The following is a 26,083-nucleotide window of genomic DNA, read 5'->3' as shown; positions in this document are numbered from 1 at the left end:
TGCCAACAAGAAAATATACCCGAGGAATGGAGGGAGAGTACTCTTTTTCCCATCTACAAGGGTAAAGGGGATGCACAAGACTGTAAAAATTACAGAGGAATAAAGTTGATGTCCCACACAATGAAGATCCTAAAAAGGGTTCTTGATGGTAGATTGAGGAAGGAGGTGGAGATTGAAAAGGAACAATTTGGCTTCATGCCTGGTAGATCAACAACAGATGCTATCTTTGGGTTACGACAGATGATGGAAAAATATCGCGAGAAACAAAGGGAGCTACATCTGGTATTTATTGATCTGGAGAAAGCATACGATAGAGTGCCAAGGCAAGAAGTCTGGAGGTGTCTGAGGGAGAAGAAGGTGCCGGAGAAATATGTCAGGTTGGTGTGGGAAATGCACAGAAATGTGAAGACAAGTGTTCGGACCTGTTTGGGACAGACAGAAAGTTTTCAAGTAACAGTTGGCTTGCATCAAGGGTCAGCATTAAGTCCGTTTCTGTTTAATATTGTGATGGAGGTGGTAACAGAGGAGGTGAGAAAAGATGCGCCTTGGACAATGTTGTATGCAGATGACATCTTGCTGTGTGTAGATTCAAGAGAAGAAGCGGGAACTAAACTGGAAAGATGGAGAAAAGTACTGGAAGAGAGAGGTATGAGACTGAGCAGAAGTAAGACAGTATATGTGTTGCGCAGTGGGCGGCGGTGGCCAGGAGACAAATCTGGAGTTGGAAGGAAATGTCATCAGGAAGGTGAGAGACTTTAGATACTTAGGTTCAACAGTGGAAGAAGATGGAGGAGCTGAGAAGGAAGTGGGATGCAGGATACAAGCGAGTTGGAGGAACTGGAGGGAGATGGCTGGAGTGTTATGCGATAAGAGGGTGCCAATCAATCTGAAAGGCAAAATTTATAGGACAGTAGTGAGGCCAGCTATGACATATGCTATAGAAACTGTGGCCCTGAGGAAAAATAATATCAGCAGGATGGAAGTAGCAGAGATGAGAATGCTTAGGTGGATGTGCGGTGTGACCAGAAAGGATCATCTGAGAAATGACTAGGTCAGGGGAACAGTGAAAGTTTCGAACTTAGGAGCGAAAATACAGGAGGCAAGGTTGAGATGGTTTGGTCATGTGATGAGGAGGGAGAACGAATATGTGGGAAGAAGGGTCATGCAGATGGATGTGCAAGGAAGGCAGAAGTGTGGGCAGCCAAAGAAGAGATGGAGGGAGCTGGTAGAAGAGGACTTGAAGATGAAGAACTTGGATGTGGTGACAGCCCAAGACAGGAAGGTGTGGAGGAGACTCATTACAAACAGTGACCCCCACTTAAGTGGGAAAAGCTGCAGAAGAAGAAGATCAAGGGATTGGCCACTACTCAGACTAGTTTCGACCTTTATTGAGGTCTCTTCGGTGGGAGCCAGGCCCAGAGGTGGAGATACCAGGCAGAATAGCGAGGTCATCCCTATATAGGAGTTGCCAAAAGGTGTGCCACCTTTTTTATTAAATTACTCTGGATTTAGAGAAAGATGTTGAAAGTTTATTTTTCACTGTTAGACTATAATAAATTTAGTTTTATCCTTTATCCAATTGTGAGCGAACAAAATTTGCACCTGAAAATATCTTCAGGACTGAATATGGTGTTGCACTACTTGACTGGGGTAAGGTAGTACAGCACCGGGAAACTCTTAGCAAAGGTAGACCAGGCTCCCACTGAAGAGACCTCAATAAAGTTCAAAACTAGGGGTAGTGGCCAATCCCTTAATGCATAACATTATACATATTTGCAAGGAGATGTGTTTTGAATTATGGGAGATACTGGGATAGGAGTGTTGTTAGCTTGGTCCACCTTTGCTACGAGTTGCCCGGTGTTGTACTACCTTACAGGGGTAAGGTAGTACAACACCTACCTTACCCCAGTAAGGTAGTACAACACCATATTCAGTCCTGAAGATATTTTCAGGTGCAAACTTTGTTCGCTCACACTTGGATAAAGGATTAAGCTAAATTTATTATAGTCTAACCAAGTGAAAAATAAACTTTCAACATCTTTCTCTAAATTCAGACTAATTTAATAAATAAAAAAAAAAAAAAAGGTGGCACACCTTTTGGCAACTCCTATAGGTAGGGATGACCTCGCTATTGCTTCTGCCTGGTATCTCCACCTTTCAGCCTGGCTCCTACTGAAGAGACCTCAATAAAGGTCGAAACTAGCCTAGGTAGTGGCCAATCCCTTACTGCATAACATTATACATATCCGCAAGGAGATCTGTTTTGTATTTTGGGAGATACTGGGATAGGAGTGTTGTTAGCTTGGTCCACTTTTGCTACGAGTTGCCCGGTGTTGTACTACCTTACCCCAGTAAGGTAGTACAACTCCATATTCAGTCTTGAAGATATTTTTAGGCCAAACTTTGTTTGCTCACACTTGGATAAAGGATTAAACTAAATTTATTATATTATTATGGTTACTTCGCAACCATATGCCTGGGGAAGGAGTGTTCTGGTTCGATTCCCGTCGGTGACGTGAGGAGCTGAAGGATCTTCCTCAGCCATAGCCAAGTTAGCCAGTCTTGGGCGTGGACAGCAAGGTTTTTTCCCCAGTTTATTCTGGGGTGTTTTATCCTGCAAAGCAGGCAAACTGGCCTTGAGAATTCAACACTACAGGCCATAGGATACACCAGGGCATAAGGCTGACCACCTTATCCTGTAAACGGAGTGAGTTCCGATGATCAATGGACCCACGACACCGCAAGGTAAAAGACGGTATAAGGAAGATGAGATGAGACTTCCAGTGTTGATAAAAGAACAGTACTGAAAGATGTTTTTCCTGTTGCTTAAAATAAAGTCAATATTGTTATTTCTTCTGTTTGGACTTTTCCATGTCCACTTTCTGTGTACATATTTTATTAGTCTTGCTCTGCTATCATCTCTCATGTCATATTGAAAATTTCTCATTGAGCTTTCATTCGATTCTTGTCTACCAATTCTGCCATTTGTCTCCCACGAATATTTTGAAATGACGTTTCCATTTGTTGTAAAGTTGTGATACATCATGGCAGAAGTTTTCAATTCTTTATCAGTATGAATTATTGTTTCTGCTTAACTTGAATTACCTGACAAGTGCATCTTTTTGAGATGTGGACAGAATACTTGCAATTGAATCAGAAATGCTGTCAAATTCTGTTGTGTTATTCTTCAATTAATTTTTGATCATGAAGCCAACTCTATTGCTTCTTTCATTATCTTGGACTCTATAGTACAGTATGTCTTATGTCTCCATTTTTAAATTGAATAATTTCTTCACCATTACATCTTAACTTCACATAATCCAAGACCGTGCTTAAGCTGTTCGGTCAATTCACTTAGTTGTGCCTACAGTTTAAAATTCTAAAGTCTAGTTTCCAGTGGCAGTGTGATCTTGGTTACCAGGGATTCATAGCATCCTCTGCCCTCATGTTTAACTGTCTACTGCCATAAGTAGTAACAAGCTGGCCTCTGGAGAATGAGGGCCATTTTATTCATATCTGGCTTATCTTAGGCCATTTACCACACTGGCCCGCTGCCGATTGGTGAGTGGTGATAGTTTTACTTGGGATCACCAGCCCATGGCTCTCTGTTCATTATATTCAGTGGATTGTAGTCATAGTTTCTCCCTATCCACCACCTGGGAACATCTTTGTAGCTTGCAGAATCCCCACAATTCATTCACATATACTTTGCCAAGTACAGAAATAAACGAATTCATGTAATGCAGATTTTCAAAAGCAAATACTTTTTCTTTTTTATTTTATGATTTCAAATAAGATAACATTACATTTGAGATTTTCTATAGCAGTAAGGTGGTTCACAAATTCTGTATTTAGAAATAAAAATTTTACCAAATTGATACTTGCATGCTATATATATTTAACTGTGTGTAAAAAATGTGCCTGGTTAATGTGAAAGGGACATGTTCTATTGTCAAGTGAGTTCCCACCTGAGATCAGTTCAGCATGAATCTGTTAATTTTATGAGTTAATAGTAACAAAGTTAAATTACTCACAAAATATTTGAAGTAATGATGCAGGCATAAGTATTTGTAGCCACATGGTTATGCCTACATCAACAGTAAAATTATTACAACATGCATTAAAAATGTTTTTCATTTACTATGAAATACCAGAAGAAAACACTGAATTACTAGTAAATTTTTGAAGGATTTTTGTGACATTAACATGTAAACTGCTAAAGCAAAGCCACATCCTTTGGCTGAGCTCATTAGCACTAAGATGAGTTGAAATATTGATCTGCATTTGTTAATAGTTAGCAATAGTCATTACATACTTCTTTTTTATAGTGATTTTCAAATTTTTATGAGTTTTTGGACCAAAGAGAGGGAAATGTCTTTAACCATTTAGACTTGTAATTCAGGAACCTTATAAGCCAGTTTTTAATATCTCAGAATGTCACATCTCAAAGTATTGATGGACAAGACAGAAATCATACATAGATGGACAAGATATTGTAGCGAACTATATAAAAATCAACTAAATGATACTGCAACAGAAATAATCAAAGAACTAAAAGCAATCTCTCCACCAGCAGCGATCTTTGAAAAATGTTTTAATGATGGATACATTGATGGAGTTCATTATTTACATCAACATCACTGTTATATAAAAAACAAGAATAAAGTCAAATAAATTATGAAATTGGGTTTCAGATCTAATTGTCACTTTAGATTCACTAATAACTATATTGCTTGGAAAAAAAAAAGTCAATGGACACCCCCCCATGAGCAATGTGCATAATGCCATGAAACAAGTTACGTGTTTGTAGCTGGTATAAATTAGAGGAATATGATACTTCTAAGTCAGTGCAACTATGTCCAGGTGAAATGGCTGTGAGAAGGGAACTAACAGAGTTTAAAAGAAGTGTTATAATAGGATACCAAGTTGCAGGTCTATGTGTTCGGCAAACTGTTGAGATATTGTGCCATTCCAGGTGAACAGTCAGTGATACCATACTGAGATGGAAGCACAGGGAGTCAATTGCAAGTGCTACCCATAGTGGATGAACCACCACACTCACTGAAGGTGACTGTAGTGTGCTATGCAGGATCCACTATTCCTTGGCCGACAAGTTAAATACAGAGTTCTGGGCATCAACTGGAACATTAATCTGCACAAAAACATAGAACTAAGCTAACAACATGGATTTCCATAGGACTGCAATATGCAAGCCCCACATTGCCCAAAGCAACATGCAACATTGCCTTCAGTGCAAAGAGCATGTACAATGAGACGTGGAAGCTTGGAAAGCTGTGTTATGGAGCAACAACAATCATACTACATCCTCTGCTGAGCAGATGGACAGGTGTGGGTGTGGCAGATGTCCAGTGAACATCCCTTACCAGAGTGCGTAACCCCAACTATGAATTCGGAGGTGGCAGTGCAATGGTATGGTCCTCTTTTTTCCTGGTTTGGACTCAGACCTCTGTTTGTGGTGCCACGAATAATGAACTCAGAGATATCTGAACATTCTGGACAATGCAATACTTCCTACTTTATGGAATTTCTATGAAACTGACCATTGTCTCTTTCAGCAAGACAATGCACCATGTCATAAGGCTGTTGCTGTGACCGTGTGGTTTGTGGACATGAACATCACAACACTTGACTGGCCTCCACAGAGCCCTGATCTCAATCCTAATGAACATCTGCAGGATGAACTGGAGTGTCAAGTGAGGTCAAGGGACATCCTCCCCACAACAATCCAGGACTTCAATATATGCCTACAGAAGGAATGGTCCAAAATTCCCATTTATCGCTATCATATGATTGCAGAAGTAATCACAGCAAAAGAAGGTTCTACATCTTATTAAAGTGGGTGACATGGCTATTTGTTTCTCACACTATGGTGTCTGTTGACTTCTTTCCAAGCAGTGTATAATCAAGTAAATTCTTTCACAGTGAACAAACTTCATGACCATAAATACAGCTGTACTTGTGTATTGCTTTATTCCACTTTTGCTATGCAACTTCTATATGTGCAATATGTGCAACTTTTGCTCAAAGCAGCTTGAAGTTGTTTTTGGAACCATTTACTCACTGCTTCTTTGATTTGTCTGCCAATTTCAAAACATATACATATGAAATACGAGGATTGTTTGAAAAGTTTGGTAAAACAATAAGTTAAATCACATTTTTTTTTTTTTGGAAAAAATCACCTTATTCCTCAACATACTCCCCATTGAGGTCTACACATTTGGTCCAGCAAGTTTCCAATTTTTTCATCCCATGTAAAAAGTCAAATTCTGCAAAATAGTCACTGACAGCCTTGATGACATCCTCATTCGAAGAAAATTTTTTCCCACTGAGCCAAATTTTTGTTTGGGAACAAGTAGTCACACAGGGCCAAATCTGGTGGTTGTGGAACCAATTTGAACCTCAATTCGTGCAATTTTGCCATTGCAACAGCCGATGTGTGGGAGGGTGCATTGTCTTGATGAAAGAGCACTTTTTTGAGCACCAATCTTGGCCATTTTTTCTTCAGTTCTTCTTTTAAACAGTCCAACAATGACGCATAATAGACTCCTGTTATTGTCTTATCCTTTTCCAAATAGTCTATCATGATACTTTCTTGGGAATCCCAAAAAAACAGTGGCTATCACCTTCCCAACTGACAAAAGCAGTCTTCACTTTTTTCAGTGCTCTTTCACCAGGCATTGTTCACTGTTTTGACCACTGCTTGGACTCAGGTGTGTAGTGGTGAATCCAAGTTTCGTCTACAGTCACGAATCAATGCAAAAAATCCTTCAAATTGTGATTAAACATTGCCAAACAGTGCACTGAAATGTCTTTTTGCATGCATTTTTGATTGACAGTCAACAATCGCAGCACCCATTGCGCGCACAGCTTTTTCATGTGCAATTTTTCGTGAAGGATATTATACACCCATTCAGTTGAGATGCCTACACTCTCAGAAATCTCATGCACTTTCATAACGATAACATGGATTCTGTCAATCATTTCCTTCGTAGTGACTTTAGTCGTGTGTCCAGAGCATGCTTCACCTTTGATGGACTTAAGACCATGTTTAAACTCATTTATCCAAAAATAAATAGTCTTTAATGCTAGTGCAGAGTCCCCATGAACTGCATCTAACTCGGATTTGATCTGCGAAACTCGTTTTTATAGATTTTTATGAAAAATGAGAACACAGGCATTTTAAATGTTTGCCAAATGAGAACTACGTGCCGCACATGGCTAAAATTTTGCCAGGGGTCATGGAAAAGATGATACGTGCTGACACTGGTATGAATGAACGAATTGTGTCGCTGTCTATTGGACAGCGATACAACCCTCGTATGTCTTCAACTCAAAAAATTGCAAGAAGTTCAATGAAGGCAAATCAGGGCTATAGGGAGGGTGTTCCACAATTTCACTTCCAATGTCATTGAAAGCTGTGAAGCAAATGCACTTGTGTATGGCCTTATGCTGTCATACTGCAATGGCTGTTCCTTGCCACAAACATGAATAATTCACTGTTTCACCTTTCTCAAGGTGTTCAGATACTTTTCCAGACTGATTATTGTTTCTTTCACCATACAGTCCTAGTAAATGACATCTCCGCTGTCCCAAAAGACAATCAGCAAGGTTTTTTTTTGACCACAAATTCGATTTTTCATTTCAGGATCATAATCATTGATCCAAATTTGGTTCCAGTCAAGATTTTAAGAAGAAAACTATTGACTTCCCATTGATAGTCCAACTCTGTGTAACCCAATGAGCGCAGCTTACAGTAGCCCTGCATGTAATGATTCAGCTGACTCATGCTAATCCAATATTCAATTTCAGTGTTGATCTCTGACTTATCTGCCAATTATTTGTGATTAATTACTCAATTTTTTCTGCTAACTTCATGAATGGTCATCAATATCAACTTTATTGCTACTTGTGATTGCAACAGGAATACAGTTTTGTGCATCAAAAATTCAGTTACTATGGTGTAAATTTTTTTTACACCATAGTAACTGAATTTTTGTTAATCTAGTAAATTATAATAGACAAAATTTACATTCTGTTTTAATTCTGTATCCAAGCGTAAGCAAACAAAGTTTGCAAATGATATGTCATAAACATCAATGGCAAGATGGGATTCAAACTCACTAGTTATTACAATGTTTTACATGCTTCAATGAACTTTTTAAAACACTTACATTATACACAATAACATTAGATATACAATTTCAATTAAATGCCACTTAACACGATCATATTGGAGGAATATTAGTGCACCCCCCCACTAGTATAACAAATGTTGACTTTGTATTAGGGGTTATGGGCCAAACACATGGGATGCTTTCAAGGTAAACTAACCAAATACCTCCTGCTGCTGCTTATATACAAGCATATATATGTATGTATATCTAACACATTTCTTTGAGATGTTCATCAACAACCATGGATCCAATGCTCATAGGTGTCTGCTGCCATCTTGATATGATTCTTCCATTGCAAGATGACTCAGTTTGTGCATAGAGTTTCCACACCATTTGACGATGTCATCGCCCCATTCTCTGTTTGGTCTTCCTCTTTTGTTCTTCCCTTCAGTTATTCCAAACAGCAACATTTTTAGTTTTCTCTCATCATTCATTCTGCATACTCCATCATTAAACAATGTATTTTACATTGTTTTTTAACCAAAACTTGAATTCGTGTTGTTCTGTGTTAGTGTTATAAAAAATGTACATGTGATATAAAATTGAAAAAACGATTGATGTTACTCCTTAAAATCAGTATAGATAATAATGCATTATATAAATTTAATTGTTTTTATAGGAAAGTTATAGAAATGCGAAGTCTTCATAAAGATGCCTTTCAGAAGAAGCATAACCTTAAGCTTGGATTCATGTCACCTTTTGTAAAAGCTTCAGCCTATGCTCTCCAAGATCAGCCAGTTGTAAATGCAGGTATTATTATTATTATTACAACAATAGACACGCATGATAGCAAATTCCAGAAAAGTTTTGACTTAACTCCCATAGAACCACTGCTATTTTCAACTCAGTATTTGAACACACATTCAACAGTTCTCAAAGTAATGTTTTTATTAAATTTAAAAGAAAAATGTAGAAAATATAAGTAAAAACTATAGGTCATATTTCATCATACTAGCAAATAAGAGCATTTCTGTGTTTTTGTGATAAGGAGTTGCAGGGGGGGGGGGAATAGAAATTGCAGTTATGATTGCCTTTGTTTTCTTTTGCATTTTTCATAGATAATATACAAGGATCTTAAAATAGGATTATTGTTAAACACACACACACACCACACTTTACACGTCACTTGTTGCAGAAAACAACCCACTTATGTAATTTCTAATATTTTTAAAATTAAATACTTTTATTGGTGTGCCATATATGTTGATGAATATGCAAAAATGTACATGTATGATGTGGAAGGGAAATATTACATGGATCATGCAAGTTCCTGCCCAATAGGAGCTCGCTTGACCCACTTAACTATAAGCTGTAGGATTATATTAAAAAAAAAAAAAAAATAGAATTGCAGTATTTAATATATTTTATTTAATATTAATTTGATTGTGTTGTTTTTTAAGTTAAAGTATTTCAGTTTCCTAAAGTTGTATGAAAACATTTGAATTTTCACGTTAGTACATTAAAGCTAAAAAATAATATTTCTTCTTTTTTAACTTTATTGCTAGGCTATTTATATATGGAGCAGATAGCTTCACATCATATTTTCCTAGTATCCCATAATGCCCAATACATTTCCTTTTAGACATGAATATTGCCATGCATTATGGGAAGGTACACTATCTACACTGGTTTTGATCTTTATTGAAGTCTCATCGATAGGAGCTAGACTGGTGGAAATAGAATCGTTGTGCATTCTCTCTCTTGTCTTTTAATTATTTGCATATGCAACAAAAACATCTTTAACATGTTCAACAGTGCTTATTACATTATGAATTGATTTATTAAATTGCTATTTTCCTTGATATCCATATGAACTAACCAGAATTTATTAGTAATGAAAAACAGTTGACAATATCCATAGCACATCTTTTATTAGTTTTTGCTGATTGATTTATCACATGTCTGATGTTTAAAATCATTATAAACTGTCAACAAATTAGTACCAGCTAATCAAAATACTACAGGATACAATTATACTGTAACAATTTTCCTACATCCTAATGTGATTAAAACGTTAATCCTAATTATATGAACTCATCATCATCAAATTCCTGACATGTATCCTCAAGGGCTGTACAGAATATTATGGTAATACATGAAAAATTTACATCATTACTAACTTCCTATCTACAATTTTCCTCCAAATCAGTCTGTTACCTTTAAAAACTTCAACATTATCAGATCTTATATTTCTATCTTCTAAGGCACTTTTTACCATATCAATCCACCTCTTCATCCAGAGATAAAGAACTTATTATTCCCCTTTATAAAGCGTTGATACTTCCACATTTGGATTATTGTGCTTGGGTCTGGTCTCCTGGATTCCTTGGAGATGAGGAGGTTGTGGAGAGTGACTAGGTTGGTGAGTGATGTAAAAAATGCTCTCTACATTGATAGATTGAGAGCTTGTGGATTGCAGCAGTTGGTTGATAGGCGGAGAAGAGGGGATATGATAGAAACATTTAAATTACTAAAAGATTTTTATAAGATTGATGCAGGGGAAATGTTTCAGCTGTGTGATAGTGATGGAAGAACAAGAGGTCATCCCTGGAAATTAAAGAAAAGTGTGGTTAACAAGGGTGTGAGAACGAGGTTTTTTGCCTGGAGGATGGTGAATGAGTGGAATTCATTGCCTGGCTCAGTTGTCAGTTCTTCGTCTGTAAATTAGTTCAAGAAGAGATATGATAGATATTGTTTTGCTAGTTTGGGTCTCCTGCGATGAGTGTACTTTCTCCATGAAGATACCCGTAATAATAATAATATATCTTGGTCTTCCTCTGGGTCTTTTTCCTGCCAACCTGGCAGAGAACACTTGTTTTGCTAATCTTTCCTCTCCCATTCTGTTGAAGTGAATACACCACCTGAGATTAGCTCTGCTAACACTGTCAAGGTCTTATCTAATATCCTTGTTTTTAATATGATATTGCCATTGATGCCATCTGTTCACGACCCTAATTTTTCTCAGGAATCTTATATTTGCAGTCTCTAGTCTTTGGTCAAGTGTTTTACTTCTAACCCAGCTCTCAGATCCATAAGTGAAAATTGGTTTGAACATTGTCTTGTATACAGTTAATTTAGTGTTTTGACTGATTTCTCTCTTATTCCATATGAATTTATTCAATTGACTTCCCACCATACCAGCTTTGCTGATTCTGTTGTCTATTTCTATATTTAATTTACCATCTTCACTAAAAATCGTGCCTAAGTAGCTGAAATGTTTTACTTGTTCTATAGTTTCTCCATTCGCCATGCAGTTGATATTTTCAGTATTTCTGCTTATTTTCATTGTCTTTGTCTTCTTATTGCTGACCTTCATACCACATCTATTACAACAGTGATTCAATTTAGTCAGGGAAACTTGCAGACAGCAGATTTATTTTGAAGTATAACATCATTCGCATAAAGCAAAGAGCTGACGTTAACATCTCCAATTTTGATATCATGTTTAATACCATTTTCTTTCATAGTGATCCGTATAGATAATGAATAACAGAGGGAATAATGTACATCCTTGTCTGACACCAGATTTAACATCAAACCATCTTCCTGTACTTCCTTCAATTCTAACTGCTGACTTACAACTCAAATAAAGACTAAGTATTGCTTGATATAATGCCCCACTGACTCCATATACCTGAAGCGTATTGAATAGCTTCTCTCTTGGCACCTTGTCATATGCCTTTTCCAGATCGACAAAACTTAAATACAGATCTTTGTTATATTTCCATGATTTCTCAACTATCTATCATAAAGTGAAAATCTGATCACGACAACCTCTATTTAGCCTAAATCCAGCTTCTTCACCAAGCTTCTCTTCCACAATCCTTCTCAATTGTTTCTCAAGTATACTTGCATCTATCTTACTAGGAACACTTAGTCGGGAAATACCTCTGAAATCCCTTTTATATATGGGTACTATGAGAGCTCTACTCCAATCATCTAGAATTTGTCCCTCTGTCCAGGTCTTCTGAACCATATAGTGCAGCCACTGTAAAACTTTACACCTCCATGCTTGAGCATTTCTCGTCAAATATCATCTACTCCAGCTGCCTTCCCACATTTCATGCTTTTAATGGCTTTTCCTACTTCAAGTGTGGATAGTTATTCCTGATTACATGCCTGGTTAGTGTTTTTTACCACTCTGCTGCCTGCTATCACTGATTGTTTCATTTAGTAATTTTTTGAAGTAATTACTCCATACATTAAGGATATCTTTTTCTCCAGATTTCATGTCACCTTTGTCATCTGTAATTCCTTTTACAGCACTCTTTCCTCCATTTCTGAGCTTCTTCAACAAATATCTTGCCACTTCTTGATATTTATTTTCTATGTTCTTACTAAAGTCCTTCCATGACTTTTGTTTAACTAGTTTTACAGAGTTTTTAGCTTTCTTACATTTGTCTCTGTATTCTCTAAGAGCACAAGCTGACTTATTTGCCAGGAACTTTTCATGTGCTTTCTTCTTTTCTTTCACTGCCTCTTTAACTTCCTGTGCCCTTTCTTACATGTTTTTCTTTTCAACATGGAAAATTTAGTTTTATCCTCCTCAAGACTAAATGGTGATCAGTTCCAATTTCAAATCCTCTGTACACTCCAGTGTCCTCCGCCAGGGATAAAACATCACTATCAACAATAACATAGTCAATGAGACTTTTCTTATTCCTTGCCTCTTCTCTCCGTGTGAATTTGTGCACATTTTTATGTTTGAACATTGTGTTAGTAATAACAGTCCATGTTCCGAGCAGAAATCCAACAGGTATTTGCCATTATTATTAGCTTTGCTCTTTTCTCCAAATTTTCCCAAAATATTTTTGTATGTCTAACAATCATTTCCTACTCTGCTATTTAGATCCCCAACAAGGACCAACTTTCCTTTTTCATTGTGTCAGTTGCTTTCTCTAAAGCCTCAACAAAATTCCTCCACTTCTACCTTAGTAGAACCTTCTGTGGGACCATAGGCACAAATAAGTCTCATTGTCCAGTTCCCCAGTCTGATATTTGTCCACATCACTCTACTTGAGATTGCCTGCCATTCAAGAAGATTAAACTCGTATTTATTGTCAAATACTATGCGTACTCCTTCTTGTCCTTGATTGTCATTGCCTGAATATAACATTTTGTATTTATTGCTCAGAAAGTTATCACCAGTTTTTGTCTTTTTTGTTTCAGTCACCCCTATCAATTCCAAAGGGTGCCACCTAAGTAGCTAATGTAAGATGACTAAAAAGGTCAATAAATTTCCTAACTAAAAAAAAAATTTTAAAAAAAATATATATATATACAATAAAAAGTTAGGAAAGCTTAGCTGATTTATAAAGTACTATCTCCCATAAAGGGGATAGACATAAACCATCGGATCTGTTTAAGTTAGGAGAGTTCCATGAGGAACTCTCCTAACTTAAACGTTCCATGAGGAACCAATTTTTGTGAAGGAGTCTTATCTTGTTCCAGTGAATTCTATGTCTAGTGATGATGACATGTTCTGCAAGTCCAGACTGTTCAGGTTCAAGGTATTGAATATAAGACTGGTGTTCTTCTAGCCGAATAGAGACAGATCTTCCTGTTTGTCCGAAATAATACCAAGCCTCCTTGTCCTAATCTATCTTACTCTGAATTTAAAGCACTGAAATAACTGAAGAATAATAATAATTTAATTATTACGAAAGCTGATAAAGGGATGACTGTAGTTATTCAAGATAGGAAGGAATATGATAGAAAAATGTCTCTATTACTCTGCAACTGTTCAACTTATAGGCCCCTTACATCGGATCCTACCGGGAGTCAGTTGAAGAGACTTAATTCTCTTATAGATAATGTATCTACAATGGATGAAAATCAAAAGAAAAAACTTAAAACCTTCTTCGGTCATCCACCTAGATTGTATGGTCTTCCGAAAGTTCGTAAACCAGGTATTCCATCGAGGCCAGTGGTAGATTGTATAGGTTGTCCCACTTATAAAATTTCTAAATTTTTATCAAATTTACTCACTTCTTCAACTAGAATAACTGATACTTTTATAAAGAATACTTTGGATTTCAAAAATAAAATTTCAGATCTTCATTTGGACATTTTGGATAATATGATCAGTTTAGATGTTTCTTTATTTACAAATGTTCCTTTATCTTGAAAGCATTGAATTACTGCAACAAGAATTTCCTTCAGGTATTTTAAAAATATTTGATTTTGCAATACATTCTGGTTATTTTTCCTTTAAAAACAAGTTGTATCAACAAATTGAAGGAACAGCAATGAGCAATGCTTTTTCTCCTGCTATCGGCAACTTCTTTATGGAGCACTTTGAACAACGTATTTTTGACAACATTTCTCCCAGGCCTACTCATTGGTTCAGATATGTTGATGGCATTTTTGCTATCTGGAATGGCTCTTCTGATGAACTTCAGCAGTTTCTTTCTAAGTTAAATACACTTCATCCAAGGATCCAGTTCACCCTAGAAGTAGAATCAAATAAGCAGTTAGCCTTTTTAGATCTTTTAATTCTTTGCCAACCAGATGGTAACCTACATTTCTCAGTCTATAGAAAGAAGACTCATACAGGCCATTATATCCGTGCTGAATCTCATCACCATCCCAGTCAAAAGGCAGAAACTATTAAAACACTGGTTCATCGGGCCCACTCCTTTTGTTCTTCAGATGATCTATTACAAAAAGAACTGCAATATATTATTTCCTCCTTTTTATCTAATGGATATAAGAATTCCTTCATCCAAAGAGCTTTGAGTAGTTTTAATATGTCTTCCTCTTCAAATACAGAAGAAATAACGCGCATTCCTATCCCTTATGTGCAAGGCATCAGTGAACGTATAGCAAAAGTTTTAAAACCACTGAATATTTTTGTTGCCTTTCGACCTTTCAAAAAAATCTCCACCTTTCTCACTTCTCCAAAGGACAAGCTTCCACATCTTAGTTATCCAGGTGTCTACCAGATTCCTTGTTCTTGTGGATTATCTTATTTCGGACAAATGGGAAGATCTGCCTCTATTCTAACACCAATCTTGTATTCAATGCCCTGAACAGTCTGGACTTGCAGAACATGCTATCACTAGACAGAGTTCATTGGAACAAGACAACCGTCCTTCACTGCTTTATAAAGAAACATGTGAAACTCTACTTCACTCTCCTAACTTAGACAGATCTGATGGTTTACTTCTATCCCCTTTATGGGAGATAGTACTTTATAAATCAGCTAATCTTTCCTAACGTTTTATTGTGTATATATATATATATATATATATATATTTTTTTTTTTAATTTTAATTTAATTTTAATTTTATTTTTAGTTAGGAAATTTATTGACCTTTTCAGTTATCTTACATTAACTACTTAGGTAGCCCCTTTTGGAATTGTCAGTTATTGTTCAATTAGCTTTATAAATGCACTGAAGATGCCTGTGATACACAGGCAAAAATGATACTATTAAATAATATTTTACGTGAGTTATTCCGTTATTATATTTTTGAATTCATATGTCTACTCATGGTATTTCCTTATTAAAACATATTTAGGTACTTATCTAATTCATCAGCTAGCTTCATTTCTTTGCCATTCAGGCTTCTTATATTGATAGTACCAATCTTAAACTCTGATGTTGAGGTGGGGTATATTTTAGGATTTGTTCCAGTAGCTGACTTTTCGCTGTTTGCCCTGGTTCCCTGGCGAAAACAACGGGGGGGGGCTTTAACTGAGCAACACCCCACTGGCATGAAATTCTTTCATGTTATACCATCGTTTTATCTTATGGTTTAAGCCAAGAAGAATACAATTTGGTCAGCTAAATCCCAAATTGCCAGCCCATGCTTGTTCATTTAGTATCAAGGTAGATACCTAACAGGGTGCACCACAAGAAGGTGAGGATTGGACATTAGGTCAGAAGCCCTGGTCTTTTCTCCATATTCCTTTAAAGGCTATGTGGAGATCTCTTTTCAGTTATACAGCTTTGGCCCTTAATAATATGAACTGGTAATTTTCTATCACCTGACACCCATGCACCCTTTCTTTTATTATTATGTTGTTATTTTTCTTGAATGTCCATATGAATTGTGTATTATAATAACTGTCATCAAAATTCATCACTGGTGATAACAGGTAACAGTCATATTTACAACACATCCTTTACCACTTAATTACTGAATAACTGATCTGTGTAATGTTCGAAACAGGAAATTATCAGTAATACTGGATATTCAACTCACCAGAAGACAGTTATATTATAATAATCCTCATTTTTCCCAAAATGATTAAAACACTAATCCTAATTAAATAAACTAGTCATTCTCTATCAATTAATGCCCACACAACACACACACACAAACACAACTTTTTTTTTATTATTCTTTTATTATTTGTAATGTTTTTTTAAATTTATTTTTATTTTTTAACATACTCTCTGCTCTTCAGCATTCATTGCTTTTATCCAGATTCTTATATTCAGTAACTCCTTACATATCCTCCCATTCAATTTATATCCATCATTGTTTTCTTAAGTAGCTTCTCCAGTTTGGAGGTTAGCAATCATGGTAGGCCAGAGTGTTCAATCCTCTATCATTCTCTTAATCTCATAATAGCTCTTGTTACTCATCTATTTGTTTAAAACATCTACCCAAGTTCTTGCTCTGTCAGGAGAGATTATCTTTCTTCTAATTTTCCTTTATTTCCAGAGACATTATCCCTGCTGATCCTCTTAATGTACCTTGCCATATTGCACTTTCTCATCAATTCTCTTTCGAAGAAATCTTCATTGCTTGTTTATAGCTCTACATCTCAAAGGCCTGTGGTTTCCTAATTATGGAATTTCTATATGTCCACATCGAACGTCCATTATTCAATGTGGACCATACACAGGATTTTATAGACTTGATTTGAAAATCATTTAATAAATAATTAATTTGAAAATGTATTGATCATAATAATAAAAAATATATTTAATAGCTAGTAATAATATAAAAATAAATACTGTATTTACTTGAATATAACTCGCCCTCATGTATATCTTTCACCCCTTATTTTACTTTATGAAAAAAGAAATGAGAAAGTTTCGCATATACCTCGCACACGAAAAAATTTTAAAGCTTTAACAAATAGATAGTGAATGTTATTATGGCAGTTTCAGATATTTTGGAATTCAATTGAAGAGAATTAACATTTCAACTCAACAATGCCTTTGTTGAGTCGCACAATCTTTTGTTAATCCTGCACCAATCACACGTGAAACCAGAAGTAGCGATAACGAACAGTAGATTCTTGGTAAGTCATACCCATTTTCACTTTTTTTAAATCCTGGTGATCTTATGATTCCGAAATGATAAAAGCACAAGCAATAATGAAACTTTGTTTTAATTTAATTACAGAAGCATTGTCGCTAAAGATTCAAATATACCGCATGATGGTGAGTGGCCGATCGCATAAATAACATTGATAATTAAAATTTAAATGCATTCATTTTATAAATAATGTGAGCAATTATAAATTATAATGAATACTGAGAATTTAATTATAAATATCAATTTAATTTTTTCCTGAAAAACTTCTTTGGTTTCTGAAAATCCTTGCATATATCTCACACCACAATTTTTTAACTGAATTTTTGGGAAGAAAAGTGCGAGTTATATTAGAGTAAATATGGTAAATTGTATATATGTAAATTACATCTGTATTTAGTTATTATTATTATTATAAGATTTTATAACTATTTTATCTATTATGTTATATACATCGTATCCTACTTCATTTTAAACCTGAATATATTTACATTTCTCCAATAGTAGATTCTTGGTAAGTGACACTCATTTTCAGTTTTTTAAATCATGGTGATCTTATGATTCAGAAATGATAAAAGCACAAGCAATAATGAAACTGTTTGTTTTAATTTAATTACCATATCCTTGATTTCCATATCCTTGTCTACTCTTCTATTCTTTAATTCTAAGGCTATAAGGCTGCTGTAACAGCGTGGTTTGGAGTTTGCTGGTTAATCTTGCAACAATGTCATGAATTGAATTACATTCACGGAACTTGATTGCGCTCATTTATACAGAAAAGATAATAAAATAACGAACTGTGGTAAGAATACTGTAGTGAGAACCTGCAATAAGAAGGTTATTTGCAAAATAAATAAATAAGAGTTTCAAAACAAGTCAATAAATGAAGAGATATCTCTTCATTTTCTGATAGATCAATATGAATTCATGCGATTGTGCAAAACAGTCACAAACACAATGAACTTGGGGTTCGAGGTTATATGGTGAGTGGTCGGTGTAATTTAGCGCTCGTGTAAAATTGGTGATTTTTGGTGTTTTTTGTGTGTGTTTTTCCTTAGAAAATTGGTTTTATAGTATATTAGAATGATTTTCGTGTTTTTAGAGTATTTTGTGTGTCTTTATAACATATTTTATTGGGGCTATCGCCGCTAGAGTGATTCGTAGTGTGTAGTGTTCGTGAAAGCTCCGGATAAGATAAGTATTATTTTCAGTTATCGTTGATAAATTTATTTAATATTGCATAGTTTTGTTTGCCTTGCGTCTCTTAGTGCATCTTTTTGTGTGTTTTTGGTGTGTTATAATTTGATAAAATACGTTACAAGTAAGTATGGCCCCATTACGAAGGAAAATGGCGGCCAGTAATGATGGTTCGCCATCTTTATCAAAGAACGGTAGTATAAAAGAGATGATTCAGTGTACTAGCTGTGAAATGTACGCTTTGCAGAGTGCGGTCGGAGTGTGGTTAGATGATAATAAAGGAGTGAATGTGTGTAGAAAATGTAGGGAGAATGAGAAATTGAAGAGTATTTCGAATCGTGAGTGTGATATTTTTGTCAAACTTCAGAATGAAGAAAATAGGGATATGACAAGAAACAGCGAGGTTGTACCAGAGAATTGTGAGAGTGTGAATGTAGAAAGTGTGAATGATAGTATTAATGGTTTTACTGAGAATAAAAAAGATGAGATAGACGCAATGAGTGAGATTGCGTTGTTGAATGGTGCGATACAAAGGGCAAATCAGCAGCTAGAGCGTATGAGCAAAAGTCGACTGAATGAACCAGCCAATAATAAAAAGTATGACAGGAAAAATAGACGTATGAGTGTGAACATGAACAAAATGAAGGATAGAGTGCTGTATGGAGACTCGTTAGTACGAGGTGTGATAGTAGAGGATTTGACAAAATTGTACCAACCTGGTGCGACCATAAAAGATGTAACTGAGTCTATTAGCAAGCAAAAGGAAAGGGTGAAAGAAATGATTGTTGTGGCAGGTACGAATGATTTGAAAGGAGACAAAATGGAAATGATAGAAGACCTGAATGAATTGTTTGAGGTAGCAAAAGAAAAGAGTGAGAGAGTTAGAATGATTAGTCTTTTGCCACGGTATGACAGTGAAATGTTTAAAAGGAGGGCCATAATTGCGAATGACTTTATGCGTGGTTATGTATGACGAGTGGTGTGGAATTTATGGACATGTGGAGTGAGTTCGATGGGCGAAAGGATCTATATAAGATGGATGGCTTGCATTTGAATGGTTACGGTGTAAGAAGACTTGAGAAAGTGTTGTTGAATGTGGTGGATGTGCAAATTCAGGGAAACTAGATTTATTAAAGGGGGGGGAGTAGATATACAGTCCTTAGGGAGGCAGTTGAATGTAAGAATGAATATAATATGCCCGAGCAAATAAGGACAACAAATCAGAGTGGGATAGTTAATATAAGACATCAAGGTAGGGTTGGGACTAATGGGGGGGGTCTTAAATTCATGTACACTAATGCTAGGAGTATTAGGAACAAGAAGGAAGAGTTTTTGGCCATGGTTGGCACTTCCAGACCACAGGTTATTGGTATTAGTGAAACATGGCTGACTGTAGATAGCTAGTGGGATTGAATGTGATGGGTATAGTGTGTTCAGGAATGACAGGGAGAATAAAATGGGGGGAGGAGTATTGTTGATGATGGCTGATGAGCTGCAGCCAAGGAGAATAGAAGTTGAATTGCAGGATAGAGAAAAGAGCACATTTGAGGCCATTTGGTGTGAGATTGTGGCTAGCAGAACTAAATATACAGTTGGGGTCTGCTATAGACCAGATGATGGAAAAGATGGTGGTGACAGTATGCACAAGCAAACAGAAGAAATGAGTAGAAGGAGGGTGATTATTATGGGAGATTTCAACTATGGTTGCATTGATTGGAGTGAGGAGAGGACACACGAGAGGAAGGAATTGGATTTTATGCGGTTATTAAGGGATAACTATCTACGACAGCATGTAATGGAAAATACTAGGGGTCAGAGAGTGCTTGAGCTAGTAATTACATCTGAGGATTTGGCTGTAACAAATATGACCACATTGCCACCAATTGGTGAGAGTGATCATAGGGTCTTGACTTGGGAGGTGGCTAAAGGTGTAGAATTTTCAATTAAGACAGGGTACATGTGGAATTATCGAGCTGGAAAAGTATGACAAGCTTAGGAGTTTGATTGGTTCAGTGCCATGGCAAGTACAACTTGCAAGGACTAGAAGTTGATAGTGCATGGGAGGTAGTTAAGAAGTGTTTGCATGAAGCAATGGCTGACTGTATACCTAGAGTCCGAATAATAAATCAACTAGGGGTTAAATGGATGAATAACACCATTAAGCTTGAGCTGCAAAAAAAGAAACAACTATGGAGGAAATTTAAGGAGAAAGGTGACTGGCAGGCACACGAACGGTATAAAGCGCAGGCCAGAAGGGTGACGAGTGTGGTAAGAAAAGCAAAAAAGGATTACGAAAGAACATTGGCCATGCAGGCTAAAGAGAATCCTAAACAGTTTTTTAGATATGTAGCAAGTAAAAGGAAAAAATGTACAAGGCAGAATGATTTTAAAGAATGCTGATGGTAGGGAGGTAACTGAATCAGTTGATATAGTTGAGTTACTGAGTGAGCACTTTGCAAGAATATATCATCCAGGTGGTAACATTGCAGAAACGAATGTGCCTGTAGATTATACGGGAATTGTGGTGAATGAAGTGCAGGTGAGTAGTCTATTGCATAACCTCAATTTCAATACATCTGTGGGATTGGATGGTATACCAGCTCGTGTTGTACGAGAAGCAGCTAAAGAATTGTTAGTACCCTTGACCATTTTGTTTAATTTGAGTCTCGGGTCTGGGTTAGTCCCGAAGGGCTGAAAAGAGGGGAAAATAGTTCCACTGCATAAATGTGGTTCCAAAACTGCTGTTGTAAATTACCGACCGATTAGCATATCAGGAATCGTTGTCACGGTCTTAGAGAAATTAGTCAAGAAAATACAGGATTGGATAGATGAAAATGGGATATTGTATGGGGGACAACATGGTTTTGTGAAGGGTAGATCATGCTTCAGTAACTTGCTCAAGTTTTATAACACAGTGATGGCTGAACTGGATAGGGGTAATGGGTTTACAGTAATACTACTGGACCTTGCCAAGGCTTTTGATAGGATACCACATAGAACCCTAATCAGTAAACTGGAGCAGATGGGGATAGATAAAGGGTTGGTGAGATGGATAGGAGGGTGGTTGAAGGAGAGATATCAAAGAGTGGTTTATTCAGGAGTGGAGTCTAAAAGACGGCTTGTGACTAGTGGAGTGCCACAGGGCTCTGTTCTTGGACCACTGCTTTTCAATTTGTTCATCAATGATATAGGAAAGGATTTGAGAGGAAGTGTTCACTTGTTTGCTGATGATGCAAAGTTGGGTAGAGCAATTATGAGTGCACAGGATGTCATAATTTTACAAGATGATTTGGATAGTTTGGAGGACTGGGCTAGGAAAAATGGATGTCAATTTAATGTGCCAAAGTGTAAGGTTATGCACTTTGGGGTGAAAAGAATAGCAGCAGTATATCGCATTGGTGGAACCGTACTCCAGGAGATTGATGAGGCCAGGAATTTGGGAGTGTTGGTGGATAGGGAATTGAAGTTTAGGGGGCACATTGCAAAAGTGACTAAAACAGCTCACCAAATCACTTGGCTTCTGAAAAATACTTGAACATGCAGAGACAAACACGTTGTTGTTCCTCTGTATCGAGCCTTGATAAGACCCCATCTGGACTACTGTGCCCAGTTATGGGCACCAGGGTTTCTTCGTGATGGGGAGGAAGTGGAGAGTATCCAGAGACGAGTGACCAAGATGATAGCAGGTCTGTGGAATGAACCTTATGAGAATAGGTTGAAGATTTGTGGGTTGCAGAAATTGGTCGATAGGCGAAGGAGGGGTGATATGATTGAGACATTCAAATTACTGACGGGTTTCTATAAGATTGATCCAGAAGATATTTTTGAAAATATGACTGGTGGTGGGAGAACTAGGGGCCATGAATGGAAGCTGGGCAAGAACGTGGTTGACAAGGGTGTTAGAGCTAGGTTTTTTACTTGGAGAGTTGTAAATGAGTGGAATAAGCTTCCAGAGTATGTTGTGGGTGCTACGACTGTGAATGAGTTCAAGGCAAGGTATGATAGATACTGTGTGAATGTCGAATAGTTGTTCTTGACATGATGTTAGGGCATCCCTCGATGAGTCTGTCGACTCCTTGGAGTTGCCCGGAACAATAATATTAATAATAATAATTCTAAAGAGACTTTAGGTCATCCAGATTAAGAGAGGCGTAGTATAGCAGCTAGAATAGAGAGTGTTGGTGCTGGTAGGATGGCTTCACACACACACACAGCGATTGTTATGTTTATACACAAATGTAAGAAGTATTCGAAACAAGAGAGTTAAGTTTCTGGCATTAATTGAGACAGTATGCCCAAAAGTAATTGGAATAAGTGAAACTTGGTTGTCTGAGGAGGATGTGATGTTGGGAATAGAATTAAATGGATATATAATTTTCTGGAAGGATAGAGATGTGTAAAGAGGAGGAGGGAGTGCTGTTAATGATTGTGGAGGAATTGTGTCTACAAAGCATAGAAGTTGATGTTGCATGCACAGATTTTGAATCTGTGTGGTGCAAAGTTGAAATAAATAGGTTAGTATATCTGATAGGGTGCTGTTATATCTAGGGAATGCAGAGAATACTGATTGTGAAATTTTTAGGCAAATTAGTTGGACATGTAAAAAGAAGATGATCCTAATGGGAGACTTTAATTACAGGAATATAGACTGGAAGAAGGAGATAGTGTATGGGATTAGGGAGAGCGAGTTTGTGGAATTTCTGAGAGATAAGTATCTTAAGCACCTTTTGATAGAAGCAACTAGAGGCTTTAATGTTTTAGATTTGGTGATAATTTCACAAGATGTAGTTGTTAATGAGGTGTTGACACTGTCGCCAGTTGGTGAGAGTGATCATTAGGTACTTGTTTGGGAAGTGATGAAACAAGAAAAGGTCACTGCCAAAAATGGATACATGTGGAAGTATAAAGCATGTGATTATAGTAAGCTCTGTAGTCAGTTAGCATCAGTATGGTGGGTAGATGAGCTGAGCAGAAAAGATGTTGAAAATGCATGGAAACTCATAAGGCAGTATTTGACAAAAGCAATGATGACTGCATACCGAGGGTTAAGCGAGTAAATAAAGTGGGAGTGAAATGGATGAACAGCGAAATCAAGCAAGCTGTGCTGGAAAAGAAAATGTTATGGAGGAGGTACAAGACAGTTGGTGGTGATCAGATCCATGAAGAGTATAAGGTGCAGGCTGGGAAGGTGACGAGCATGGTAAAGAAAGAAAAGGTGCAGTATGAGAAGGAGATTGGCTGATCAGGCCAAGGTTAACTTGAGGGATTTTTCTGCTACATGGCAAGCAAGAAGAAGAAGAAGAATAATTATGGCAGACTAACATTGGTGGATAGTCATGGAAGCAGACTGACAGCTGCAAAAGATATAGTGGAATTATTGAACGAGCACTTTATCAGCATATATCTTACTGGTATAAATTATCTGGTACAATATATAGAAGAGAGGCAAGTATTAGGAGAATTGGAAGTGAAAGAAACAGAGGTGTATCAGATATTGGTTGGGTTAGATGTGAATAAGGCTGTAGGAATGGATGACATATCACCACGTATGCTTAAGGAATGTGCAAACACAGTTGGTTATGCCCTATGACCTGGTTATTTAATGAAAGTCTTGCAGTGGGTAGAGTTCCTAAGGAATGGAAAGAGGGCAAATAGTACCACTCCATGAGCATGGTTCTAAGACAAGTCTCCAACTATAGGCCAGTCTGTATAACTGCAGTTGTGGTCAAGGTGTTGGAGAGATTGATAAGGAATAGAATTCAGAATTGGATTGATGGACATGGCATTCTTTATGAAGGTCAGCATGGATTTGTAAAGGGTAGGTCCTGTTTCAGTAATTTACTTGCATTTTATGATAAGGTGACAAGTGTGTTAGATAAGGGAGAATCATATACAGTGATATTCTTAGACCATGCAAAAGCTTTTGATAGATTACCACATGATAAGTTGGTGTACAAGTCGCAGAGGATGGAAATGGATAGTATATTGGTTTGATGGATCAGAGATTGGCTCTCTGAACGATACCAGCAGGTTGTGTATGATGGAGCAGTGTCTCAAAAAGAAGAGTAACCAGTGGCATGCCCCAGGGTTCTGTTCTTGGGCCCTGCTCTTTAACTTGTTTGTAAACGAACATATCATGTGGATTGACTGGGGATCTTCAGTTATTTGCTGATGATGCAAAGTTGGGAAGAATTACATGGGCTGTTCAATAAGTAATAAGTCTAATTTTACTGTGGCAAAACCACTCATCACAATATTAATTTCTGTGGAATAAAGAAATGTTGCTGTCTGTATTAACAAAAGAGGTTGATAGATGGCGTATACGGCTGATGTGCCAGAGTTTCACGTGACTAAACGCAAGCTTGTTTCGGCACGCCTACGAGGTGAGACAGTGTTGAAATGGAAGTGTCCTTGGACAGCGTTATGCGATTAAATTTTGTGTGCGTTTGCAAAAATCGGCATTGGACACTTTTAACATGATACGCGAAGCTTTCCACGATGAAGCAATGTCGAGGGCAAGTGTTTTTTGCTGGCATAAAACTTTTAAGGAAGGAAGGCAAAATGTGGAAGATCTTGAATGTGAGGGAAGACCTTCAACGTCCATCACAGAGACAATGATCAACACAGCAGCGATTATCATCAAGCACATCAAAAGGAAGCGTCCATTGCTGAGGAATGGCTTCTTATTGCACCACGATAATGAAAGGCCACATATTTCTGGTTGTGTAGTGGACGTTTTGCAGAAGAACAACACAGATATTCTACCACACCCTCCATACAGTCCTGATCTTGCACCATGCGATTTCTGGCTGTTTCCTCAGCTCAAGTAACCACTAAGAGGCCGCCATTTCGAAAGCAACAAAGCATGTGTAAAAGCTGCAGAGGCGGTTTTGAAAGAACTCTCAAAAAACGGACTTTCACATGTGTTTAAGAAGTGGACGCAATGTTGGGACAAATGCATCGCGTCTCATAGTAGTTACTTCGAAAAAGACCATGTAAATGATGATGATTAAAGGTAATCTGTTTTCTGTATAAATATAGTCTTATTACTTATTGAACAGCCTACGTATATGTAGCACTGCTGATGATGAATCCCTTCAGGAAGATTTAACTAGGCTTTTTACTTGTACAGAAGAGTGAGGTTGTAGTTTTAATATCAATAAAGTGTTGCATTTTGGAGTGCAGAAATATAAGGCTGTGTACTATTTTGATGGTGCTGTACTGCAGGAAGTGGATGAGATTAGAGATTTGACCTAACCTTTGCAACCCTAGCAATATGCCCTCTAGACTCAGGTTTAGACGGCATATTGCTAGGGTTGCAAAGGTTGTACATCGTATTGCTGCTATGATAAGAAGTAATCTAACATGCAAGGATGAGGAAGCAGTTGTGTTACTGTATAAGGCATTGGTCAGACC

At 37.0% G+C, this 26,083-nt stretch overlaps 1 protein-coding gene across 1 annotated transcript in view; it reads left to right on the top strand.

Moving 5' to 3' along the window:
* LOC150110340 (dihydrolipoyllysine-residue succinyltransferase component of 2-oxoglutarate dehydrogenase complex, mitochondrial) overlaps positions 1-26,083 on the top strand; it is a 258,699-nt gene that overhangs the window by 137,374 nt on the left and 95,242 nt on the right. The window contains exon 10 of the mRNA XM_090393052.1: positions 8,815-8,945. Coding sequence (XP_090249178.1) covers positions 8,815-8,945 — 131 coding nt within the window. The remainder of the gene's footprint in view (positions 1-8,814; positions 8,946-26,083) is intronic.

This window comes from Typopeltis vanoorti, chromosome 1, assembly GCF_054136105.1.
Source record: "Typopeltis vanoorti isolate ZY-2024b chromosome 1, IOZ_Tvanoo_1.0, whole genome shotgun sequence".
NCBI classification, from domain to species: Eukaryota; Metazoa; Arthropoda; class Arachnida; order Uropygi; family Thelyphonidae; genus Typopeltis; species Typopeltis vanoorti.
The sequence above is the reverse complement of the archived record's forward strand: the minus strand, read 5'-3'. Positions and strand labels throughout refer to the sequence as shown.